This window comes from Epinephelus moara, chromosome 21 (genome assembly GCF_006386435.1).
Source record: "Epinephelus moara isolate mb chromosome 21, YSFRI_EMoa_1.0, whole genome shotgun sequence".
Taxonomy (NCBI): Eukaryota; Metazoa; Chordata; class Actinopteri; order Perciformes; family Serranidae; genus Epinephelus; species Epinephelus moara.
The window spans coordinates 21,521,219-21,533,462 of NC_065526.1; the positions used below are offsets into that span (position 1 = coordinate 21,521,219).

The following is a 12,244-nucleotide window of genomic DNA, read 5'->3' on the forward strand; positions in this document are numbered from 1 at the left end:
CCATTAAACTGCGAGGAAAACTGGAATTTTGTCGAGGGATTTCATCAAGTTATTCCGTAAAATCTTCATAGGAAACTCTTCAAAGAATCTGTCGTCCATTTCCAACATACCAGTTTCTCAGCAGTTTTACCTCAACGCCGAAAAATTGCTTCATTGTTTAAAAGAAACACTTACAAGACTTAACTTTGTCTCCAAATGTGCTGTATGGAGAGAATGTCATTTGTCCTACTGAACGTCTATAGTGACTAAAGCTTGATTTAAAGTGAAACACTTGCATTTGACACATATTGTTTTGACTCTCTTGCAGCTCAGTATTGTGTTGTGAGTGTCGCCAGCATCTGCATCTAGTGTTATAGTCAGGTGATGTCATCTAAAAGGTCAAATTATTTCCTGATTTTTTGGCATTTCTGAATATTTCTGAATATGTTGTGTGTGTGTGAACTTGGTTTCAATCTTTACACCTTTTATTTCAAGGTGCTGGCTCACAGGCAGACATCAAAGAATAAGGGGAACAAAGCAGCGCACCTTTAACGCCAATGTAATCCTGATAAAACCCGAAATAAAAGATTGCATTGCATCGAAGTTATAAATGTGAAGCTTCCTCCTCACTTTTACCAGAATATATTTTAACTATTCATTCAACTTTTTACTTTTGGTCACTTTGTGTTAAGTTGAAAACATGAACTTTAGAGTACTGTTTTTTTTAAAAGAGTAACACTAACTTTTTGTTCAAAAATGCTAGTGACATAATCAAAATGGCATTATGCAAAACAAATCACCACTACATAAACTCCCCATGAAATAATTCAGTTCCTAAATATAGAAACTGTTATCTATCTCTTCTATTATTCAGTCTTCGTCATTATTTAACAGGTCAGGTATTAAAATCCTTTTGCAATGTAAATATTTAATTGCCACGGAGAACTGGAGGCGAATTAAAATGAACATCACATGTGAAGCATTGTGTTAAGTCCGGGCAGAGCCCTGAAGTCTTGCCTCCATTAGTTGATTGACATCAGGTGCTTCTTTCTTCCCTCACAATCAGTGGCCCATTCATCAGCTGCTTGGATGTTACCTCCCAGCAGGTAGCCAATATTGTAATCAGGTGTATAAAGCAGCCTGTATAGCCTGACACCTCTCACTGTTTGCTGCTGCCATACACTTCTTACCTCTCTGTTATGTTGAAGCATTTGGTATTGCTTTACTAAGATATAATATTCATAAATGTACCTTTTGTTAAGAGGGGATAAGTTCTCCCAGCTGAATCCTTGTTGCTGCTCTGGTTCTTCAAGAGCCACCAAATCTAACTGTGTTTAAAGTTCAGTTCCCGTGTGTGAGTGTGTCTGAGGGAAGTCTGAATAGCTGTGACTTACATAAAGTGTCCGGTGTCATTGTTCCCGGCCATGGCTGAGGATTTAAGCTTTTGAACCAGAATCCGGATCACGTTGATGAAGATGACTATGTTGACCTGAGAGGGAAACAGGAACATGTATGCACAGTTACCCAGGTAACAAAATCCCAAGAGAGACACTACACACACTTTTAGTTTTAGTGCACAAACATCTATTTATCCACCACAAACCCAGTTTAACAAAGCAAACTTTCATATTGTGTGTAGTAAACTGATTGGCATTCATGAATAAAATAAATATTAGCAATTGACCGTGTGCTAAACCCCTGCCCCCGCAGCAATTATTCAATTACAGCTTAGCAACTGCAGCAGTGAATGTGAAGCTGACGTCAAACTCTGTTCAATTTTTAGCATGGGTGTGCCATATTTTGAGGAACGCACCTATGACTGCTATGGTGCTTACCTGCGTACCTTTTGTTTTGTTTGGGTGAAAAAATACATTGGTTAAAAAAGAAAAAGAAAAAATGAGAAAGAAAAAGGACACAACCAAGAGAAACTGAGAAACTTTCCACAGTTTCAGGGAAGTTAGTAGCAGTGGGCTACAGTTTCTCTGCTCTCTACTCACCAGCAGCGAGGCTGTTATTGGTCCTTTAATAATCCACCAGATAGCAACATTTTCTGTGTCATCCCAGCAACTGTAATTAAAATTCACTTAATTAAAATCATGTTACACTTAAATTAAAGCACACACACAGGAAGAATTACTGTTTAACATGCTGTGGTACAACAGCATCGAAATTATGACAAACTTTTGGCTGCTTTGCTGCATATCGTGCGATAAATCGTACCCTCTATCATCATAGAAGAATCTGGTCAACACCCAAAGTATGAGAACCGTTGACGGGAGCCCTGCAGCGTAAGAGCAGAGATTAATTATTAATGCATTGTGTATCTGTCAAGTAAAATTAATCTGAAAAGCACTGGAGCCCCCACTCAAATGTTTCCTGCATTTTTCATGAAAATGTTGTCAGGCATATAAAACACTGTGTATTAAGTTTATCTGTCTCCTACTTGCATCTCCACACCAGAGGAAGAAACAGACAGGATAAAAACAGGAGACAGGAGGGAGAGAGGAAGATAGAACAAACCGGAAAGAAGCTGATAAGACACATCAGAGTCTCTCTGGATACTGAGTGAGCACCACATCAAGCACACACACTGGGCTCCTTTTATGGTTGTAACACAGATACTCAGGATGGAGATATTCAGGTCCAGATTTTCCTTAGTAACAAGTGCATAGTTTTATGTTTGAATCAGGTCTGAATGTGTTTATGTTGGTTCATACAGTTGATTAAAGTTTGTTATTTATGAGCATGGGGGTGGTCACTTTAAATCATTTTAAGCACTAGGGAGGGAGTTTTTTTTATTTTATTCAGCTTAGGGGACAAACATTTAATTTTAAAGGTCATATCCTCCTGAGACCCTGTGTCCTCATATGAGGACATCGCATTTTGGGTTTACTTGACCTTATACTTCATCCTACTTAACTTGGACCTGTTGTCCTCATTCGTAGACACTTTTTCCTGCCATCTAGTGATATTAAGAGCACAATACACTACTCCATGTAAAAACAAGATGGCAGCCATCTCGGCCAAGTCAGTCTGCAGCCGATCCTGACACAAAAGTGGACAAGGTCCGAAACCTGATCACATTTTATGGTTGAAACTTGTTTATTTATGATAGTGTAGTGTTTATTGTTTGATATTGCAACAGATTTGACCAATTTTAGCAACAGGAACAAGCTCAGATGCTGTTAATTAGGAAGTACGTTTGAGGACACTGGGACTTTATTGTCGTCCCATTTGAGGATATCGGGACTTAATTATCGTCTCATTTGAGGATATCGGGACTTTATTATCATCTCCTTTGAGGATATCGGGACTTAATTATCGTCTCCTTTGAGGATATCGGGACTTAATTATCGTCTCCTTTGAGGATATCGGGACTTTATTATAGTCTCGTTTGAGGATACCGGGACTTAATTATTGTCTCGTTTGAGGATATCGGGACTTTGTTATCGTCTCGTTTGAGGATATCGGGACTTAATTATCGTCTCCTTTGAGGATATCGGGACTTTGTTATCGTCTCGTTTGAGGATATCGGGACTTAATTATCGTCTCCTTTGAGGATACCGGGACTTAATTATCGTCTCCTTTGAGGATATCGGAACTTAATTATCGTCTCGTTTGAGGATACCGGGACTTAATCATCGTCTCGTTTGAGGATATCGGGACTTAATCATCGTCTCATTTGACGATATTGGGACTTTATTATCGTCTTGTTTGAGGATATCGGGACTTTATTATTGTCTCATTTGAGGATATCGAGACTTAATCATCGTCTAGTTTGAGGATATCGGGACTTAATAATCGTCTCGTTTGAGGATATCCGGACTTTATTATCGTCTCGTTTGAGGATATCAGGACTTTGTTATCGTCTCGTTTGAGGATATCGGGACTTAATCATCGTCTCGTTTGATGATATCGGGACTTTATCATCGTCTTGTTTGAGGATATCGGGACTTAATCATCGTCTCGTTTGATGATATCGGGACTTTATCATTGTCTCGTTTGATGATATCGGGACTTATTATTGTTGACGATGTTTAGTTTTTTATACTTATCAGGTCCTAATAATCCCAAATAGCTATAGGAGAAATTAAAAATGCATACCAGACAAAAGCTCAGGTCTCAGGAGGATATTTTGGATTCATTTTAAATACCCTTACAGCCCATAAACCCTCAAGTGGATTAAAAAGGCATGTTTTCTTTTTAAAAAATCACTAAAATTACATCATTTACCATGAAGATTACAGAAATTGTCATGGGATTTTTTTTTTTTCATTTCTGATGGTCCTTGAACACATCATGTACTAACACTTCCATCACGAAACATAATCAAATCTAAGTTTAAAACAATGATATTTCAAAATTTGAAATGATTTTATTCTATGTCTCATTAAAATGTTACTAAGAAAATAAACTGTTTGCTCTTGAAACCCTTAAATTCTACACTTGAGCACACATAACAAAGGTTTTCTCTTTTTTTCTGGATCTCATTTTAACTTTTAATCACCAAAGGGTAAGCTTTCAAAATCTACTAAGGGCCGTGGTGCCAAGTTACTGATCTTGTGGTCACTGCTGTTACAAACAAAAACATTTGTAGCTCCGGGGAAAAGAGAGAACCAAAAACCAAGTCACACCCCAGCCACCCTCCTCTGACAAATAAAGTACAGTCCCTAACTATAAGGCTCTAAACCGAACTGCTCCTCTCAGCCTGCAGTCACTGAATTGTACTGTAACATTATGGTAACAGGGCAGAATCATACAGACTGTGGAACATCCCTCGAATCACTCGAGAGAACTGGCATAAACAGGGAAATATACAGCAAGCAGGAAACAACAAAGACACTGGAATGGGAATGGGAAGACCATGGAAATCAGTCGACTGAGCAACACGAGCAAACACAAAGGGAAAGCACTCCAAACATCCGTAGAGAGCTCATTGAAGCAAAAGATAAGGGCAAAAAACAAAGGGAGAGCCGAGGAAACAAGAGCCTCCCTCTCTGCTCAGGGACAGCTACTGTGTAAATAAAATGTTGCCAGGTTTTTGGGACTGAATTATGGTCTGGAAGTAGATTTACTAACCCAAATGTGCATGTATTGTGCATAACAATACAAAGATAAAACCCCACTGTATCATTCAGTGTACTGTAACACAACAACACCACAAACAATGGACTCCATTACGCTTCACAAGAGACTGCTGAACACAAACATACAAAAACACAAATATATTAGGTCATATATATATAGTATATATATAGGTGAATATTGTGTGTGTGTGTATGTATATATATCCAACCATCACTTTAATTGTTAGGCTGTCATGGGCCTGCTTATCCTCAGACGACCTCCTCCAGTCGTCCCCATACTCACCCCAACCAATCAGGATGTACCACCAGAAATATTTCCTCTGAGAGACAAAGGTCAGGGCGAGCAGCGTCTGCAGATACATGCCCTCCACCAGCAACCAGAAGTAATTGGCCAGGATGCTGAACTGGAAGAAAGCCACGGCTGACTTGCACGCTGTCTAGAGAGGACACAGCAAAGCAAAGTTACGACTGGATGTGTCATCATTTAACACTGAAGGGGCACACAGTGTGACTGTTGTTAAGACAAAAACAGAAAGTTGGTCTTTGATGATATAAATTGACATTACACAGTCTAAAAATAAAGCTACAGCCCAAAAATGGAGATTGTAGCAGTTAGAGGTTGTATATTTTTCATGTATTTATTCATATACTACTTACTGTTACTCTGGTGTTTGCTTTTTGAAATGGCATTATACTTGCCTTTCTCAACTCTGTATATGTTTATTAAACATGTCCAAAGTTTCAATTCATTATGTGTTCAGAAAAACATTTGTGACAATGCATTTCTCAGATATTCCTAGTTCTTTTTAAATGGTTAAAAAATGGTTTTAAATGGTTGGAAAAATTCAAAACCAGCTCATCTGTGGATTCATGGTTTTCAGTGGACAGCGACGATATACAAATCTAGTCTTTGTCTTTGTATTTGCTTACATGTAAAAATATTCTTCGCTATGTTTGTAGCACAAATGCGAGAAATAAAGAGTTTGTGATGAGTTTATTGACAGATCGGAGCAGCTGTGATGAAGGATTTGAAAAGGTGCCATTGCTAAAGTGTGTCTGAAAAAGAAATAAAAAGTCTTTGACGAGCTTCTAACTCCTAAAGCAATTTCTTAAACGACTCAAAAGTACTCCAACTTCGACTTGTCGACGATAAACATTCTGTAGCTACACAAAAAGATGATTCACCGTTTCCATCAGCGTCACCACCTTAAAAGAAAACTCTCAGTTCAGGCCATTATTGCATATGTGTTGGTTTTTTTCCATAAAATGTCATTATTTTGTAATAAAATGTCCTTCAACAAAGCACTGTCAGAACGCTCTGAAGAGAGAACACATTTAAAGGGACATCCTGCTGGGATTGCTCAGCTGGTTATTGATTGATTATATAAAAATGACTATATAAAAATGTTTTTCTGTGGTGTAAAAGTTGAAAGTCGAGTACCTTCAATCTCAACTACAGGCCACATGGACGGCCCTCCCTCTTCAAAAACACAGTTTCAGTACAGGTACAGTTTCATTTTGTTACTGTATAAAAAAATGAAGGGATTTTACTGAAAAACAACAGCCATCATTCGTAATGTGTCCCCCTTCTGTCACTACGCTTTCCATTGCTAACTCAATCATACAGCAGATGTGGGAATCTGCTTTACAATGGGAACATGATTGGCTAATTAGCGTGCTCACCGTGGACACGGAGCAGTGGTCCAGGGTCTCGTCAGCGAACAGCACGGTGTCTTTAATGAAAACAGCGCTGGCTCTCAGGACGAAGGAGGAGAACAGGTTGATGTGGATGTAGTTTCTGGTGCAGCGGAACTTCCTAAAAGAAACACAAACAGTACTACTTATAGATTCCCAAGCCACTATGTAACAAAGGCTTTACTGGGCCTTTATTGATCTGACAGTCGATCATCTGATTATTTGGATATTTGTGTCTGTTGGAACATGTTATAGCTATAATCGTCTCTTTAATTCTTGCTCATCGCCACTCTTAACACTCCAGTTTAGGGTTTTAACTTCATACATGTTGTGTGCGTAAGCATCCTAGTTGTTGTCCCCTTTTATTGCCCTTATTTGTGCGTGTAAGTAGGACACTGTGCTTTTCTGGTCTAACCTGAAGGCTGTGAACACCACGATGGCTGTAATGAGGGAGATGAGCGAGGTGGCGTAGCCCACAGTGTAGACCTGTCTGAACGTGGAGAGGTAACTCGTCTGCAGAGACAGAAACAGAGAGTGAGGAGAATATGACACTATCAAATATAAAAGTGTCATGTGTGATGTCGCAGGGCGGTGGTTCTCAACCTACCAAACGGACGACCCCTGACTAAGTGACATATTTTATGGATATTTTCAATAATATATTCATTGCATAACAAAAACAGTACAGAACAACTCAACTCTACCCAAATACACAATAACTGTGAGAAGTTTGTGTTGTTATTTTCTGTGTATATTGCCTCAGAGATGAGTTCTCCTCACATTTCTTTTCACACAATTATCTGTTTGCATCTGCATTATGTATTTTTTTTTTAAACCATCATATGGGCTTTTTATTTATTTATTTTTTTTACAACTCAGCATTTTCTTCTCCCTGATGCTCAGCCATTTTTCTATTAGCTCATTGGTTGTTTTCACTGCATACTTTTCTAATGTAGGACAAGGCTGTTTAGAAGAGGGAAGGCTCTGTGAATATAGTTTGTGCTCAGGTCTTCACTCTGCCCTTATCCTGTGAGGGTTTTAAGTTTGCAATATTATTGAGTCTTCTTCACAGAAATGAATGCAATGCTGAGATACAGGCCTACTGCATACTGAAAAACACTTTTCTGACACTCCTTAAAAATAAAGAAGGCCTTGCCCCCCTTGAAACTTTGGTGACCAGGTTGGGAACCAGTGTTAAGCACAGTTCAGTCCAAAGATTCACGACGAAACAAAACTGTTTTAGAACATTGCAGAGAAAGGTTGCAGAGATGTGAACTGACCAGTCTGAGCTTGACTCAAGCCGGTTGATGGTGTCACCTGCAACTCAGCTGGTCAAGCTTCTTTTACAATGTAAAGCTGTTTCAACAGCCAATTCGGCTTGTAGTGAAGTCTGCTGGTCAAGTCAGAATGGCTGCAGACGATGCGTTCGCCTTCTTGCAGGTGCTCCGTTCTCGCCTGGCCCTCTGTTTCCGTCCTCCCTAATCCACCGGCGTTGTCCGGTGGGTGGCTGCTGCTGCTTGTATGTGCTTATGCCCCCCCAACACACACACACACACATTCTCACTGACTGATTAATTGGCATTGGTTATTTATATAATTGTGGCATCTGATGCTCATTTTGTTTCTGTTTTTCACCATTGCATCACCGCTAACAAAAAACCCAGCTGTAGCCAGTATCTCACTATCACTATCCTCATTCATATTTTGAAAAGCTACAAATTATATTCAGCCACAAAATAAACCTGAAAAGCTGGAAATCAGAGCGAAAGTACAGGGAGTAGTTGCATTGAGATGATACACCGTCTCATCTAGTTGCATTGGTGTTTTTAGAATGTTGCAGAACGGCGCATTGCAAGTAGTTGCCTGTTTCAACTCGTCTCTTTGGTCTGAACTGGGCTTTGAAGATGACACTGAGAGCATCCAGAGGAATGTTCTGAGTGCATGGGTGCATTTTCTGTTTCAGAACTGAGAACACTACAATAGAGCAAAGCTCATTTGGGTATAAAAAACAGAAAACAAACATTCTGTGGGTCCACAAAATCAGACTCTCTCAGACATCAGAGGATTGAGGCTTTAAGAGAGAGTAGCTTACGTTAACAAGTATTGATTGAACTTCCACTTAGATGTAATTTCATTATTAAATCAATAAAAAATTAAACTTTGGAATTGGGATGAAAAGTTACACATATATAAAAACTCATCATCCAGAAAAAACTTTAATGGTGCCTAAATTCATTTCACAGTATTGTATCAAACACACATAAGACCTCACCTGAAATGCTTACATGTATTCTTGGAACAAAAACATCACAAATGCATTTTGCACTATACCTACAAATAGATCTGAAATGAAAAGGAAGCAGCGAGGGAGGAAGAGCAGAGAGGAAACAGAAACAATATGAATGTGCTTAACTGATTGGCTTGATTACAACAACGTGTGTATACCTCAGATTCAGGCTCGCTGTCGTCACTGAAAGCACAGGCCTCTTCGTAGGGTGGATACATTTCTGACCAGCCGTCAACCGTACAGTTCCTGTAAACATACCCTGATGTGGGAGCAGACAGCAAGGAGACGAGGAGAGGGTCAAATGGTTTCAAGTGATTCCACCATTGCACATCATATGATTCAGAAGCTCAACCAATTCCTTATTCTTAACTTTCTTCTTAAACCTCTCTGTGGCTTCATTTACGTCTAAGGAACTTTGTCAAAAAGATATAGTTTGAATTAAATTGAAATATACAAAGATATATATAGAAATTTGAGGTACTTATATTGTATTAGCATTTCTTTTTTTTATTTGTCCGCTACATTTCAGAGGCAAATATTGTACTTTTTTTGTTCCATTACATTTATTTGATAACTTTAATGACTTTGTAGATTCAGATAATCCATACAAAATATAATTAACAATTGAATTATGATGTTTGGTTGGGCTATTAATCAATTTTTACTTTCAATTTGGCTTCCAACTATGATGAAAATAAGATAATGGAGATAAAACTATTTTTGCACAGCATTACATTTTTGCAATGATGCTCTTGTTTTGTCCTGTGTTATAAATCTAGTGCATCCCTTTGCTTTACAGCGATGTACTTTCAGCCCTCCCTTAAAGCCCAAGTTCACTCTCAGCCAAGCTTTGGCCTGTTTAGTTCACCTTGACCTGTTTTTCAGTTGAATTACATTTGGAGTTCAAGAAAATCCACTGTTAAGAAGACAAGGTTTTTTAAAGTTTAATAAATGTATGATGTTTCCAGAGTCAGTGAGTTAATTCTTTTTCCATAACCACTTATCCTTTTGGGGGTTGTGGGGTGGCTCAAGTCTATCCCAGCTGACATTGGGCAAGAGGTGGGGTACACCCTGGACTGTGTCTTTGGACTGTGGGAGGAAACGTGGAGAAAACCCACACTGACATGGGGAGAACATGCAAACTCTGCACAGAAGGGCTCCCCCATCCGACAGTGCTAACCACTGTGCCCTAAATGAGTGATCATGATGTATAATTGTAGTCTCAATATTGGCCAAATAATCACTGTTACAATTTTTGCCATGATCAAGCAGCCCTATCATTATAGATTAAGATCCCCGGCAGTATATAAATCTGTTCAAATTAACCCAGTCCTTACCAGCTGCAACAGCAACATGTGATTTTTACACATAAAAGCATCAGTAATTATAATCCAATGGGCCATTCTGCATAATCGAGTACTTTTATTTTTGATACCTCAAAGGTATTACATGCAGGATTGACAGTTACTGTTTGCAAACATGCTTACCAGTGAAAGTGAAAGTAAAATCCAGCCCCAGATTTACTCTCATTTAGTATTTTACCTCACTATACTTGCATTTTTTTTTCAGCGCTATGTCTGCTGCTTTCGGTCTGGCACCTGGTTGCACCCTTTTCATGAGGCCCTGACCTTACCTGAGCATTCTGGGGGTACACACCCATAAAAGTCCCGAGCTTAGAGAATAAGACGAAAAAATAGGTAGAGGTCAGAGTCTCTGCAAACAAATACATGGCCATGCACTTAGTGGGTCATGAGTGATGATAGAAAGAGATTGCTTCTGTAACAGTATACATTGTTTTTTAGGAAAATCCCGCAGAGTATACCTTTAAGTATATTTTAAATCCTTCTGGACTTAAGTTAAATTTTGAGTGCATGACTTTTACTCGTGACAGACTATTCTACACAGTTGAATTGGTACTTTTACTTAAGTGAAAGATGTGAGTACTTCTTCCTCTACTCTACAACTTTAAATCTGTTCTCCTCTCTGCTCCTGTCAGCTGTCATTTTAGGCGGAATCGTGACGCCCTTCTCCACCCCATTCACCTCCAGCCACTTTATCCAGAGCTCAGGACAAGCTCATCAAAGCCCACACCTCTTCACATCCAGATCCTCAGCTCCCTCTTTATCTCATCACGACCACCAGCGTCTAGACTCCACAAGGGGAATCCCTAATCTACTATGTCTTTAACGCTCTCCTGGAATTAATGACATCATGATGGGGTCTAATCACCAAAGACTTTTCACATTTAGTCTTTGGTGTGCCAGAGAGAGTCTATTTATTCCACACTGGTGTGGCCTACTTTTCTCTCAGCTGAGGAATATAAATATTCCCTAAACCACTCATATTTTGGCCCTTCAACCCTGTAAAAAAATGTTAATATTCTGAATAATAAACTGAATATTACAGTTTGTCTTGTGTGCTTGCCACCAGACTAATTAATTATTAATTAATTATATTTACTCATAAACATTAAACATAAACTTCATAAATGAATTTACTACACTAATAGTTTTATCAAAACATCAGTCAAAGCTTCATGTCTTAAAAATCCTGTAGCCACTGACAACAAAAAGCTTATCTAACTGCTTCAAACAGACTTACATTTAAGTTATGTTCTTGAGATTGAGAAACACTATTGTGACATCAGATCTCTGTTTCTGAATCACTGGCTCTCAACCTTTTTCATTTCAAGGACCCCTAAATTGATACACATAAGGTCACGGACTCCCATTTAATAAGGTTTCGCTTCAGGGACCTCCATCTGAAAAGATGTGGGTTGTTAGATTTGATTAAGACCAGAATTCTTTCGCTGTCAACGTTAATTGAGGTGACAGTTGTAGAGGAAGTGAAACCAGTGTTCAGAATAATCGCTCTTATGGCTCTTACTCCAACACATTCTCACTCCGACCTCGTCACATATTTGGTCATGGACTCTCAACATCGACATATGAGGTGCAAATTTGGTCATGGACTCTCAACATCGACATATGAGGTGCAAGGTGCCCTGGGTGCATTGGTTGTTAGATGCCGTGTCAACTTCAGCCTGTTACATGCATTGTGCCTTTTCAAAATACACTTCAGTTTTTACAGGAAATGTGCAGTTAGCATACAGTCTCTTTCAAAATAAAAGCACTATAGCATATTGATGTTTTTTTCATTCAACAACAAATGCATGGGGCGTCCTGTGGCTTAGTGC

The 12,244-nt window shown here is 38.9% G+C and overlaps 1 protein-coding gene across 1 annotated transcript in view; it reads right to left on the reverse strand.

The window, feature by feature from the left end:
* Window positions 1-1,369: 1,369 nt before the first annotated feature.
* The window catches only part of LOC126382805 (pituitary adenylate cyclase-activating polypeptide type I receptor-like), a 34,872-nt gene continuing 23,997 nt past the window's right edge, over window positions 1,370-12,244 (reverse strand). The window contains exons 4-10 of the mRNA XM_050032887.1: window positions 9,207-9,307; window positions 7,177-7,274; window positions 6,750-6,882; window positions 5,350-5,503; window positions 2,200-2,260; window positions 1,977-2,046; window positions 1,370-1,468 (exon numbers count right to left, since the gene is read on the reverse strand). Coding sequence (XP_049888844.1) covers window positions 1,370-1,468; window positions 1,977-2,046; window positions 2,200-2,260; window positions 5,350-5,503; window positions 6,750-6,882; window positions 7,177-7,274; window positions 9,207-9,307 — 716 coding nt within the window. The remainder of the gene's footprint in view (window positions 1,469-1,976; window positions 2,047-2,199; window positions 2,261-5,349; window positions 5,504-6,749; window positions 6,883-7,176; window positions 7,275-9,206; window positions 9,308-12,244) is intronic.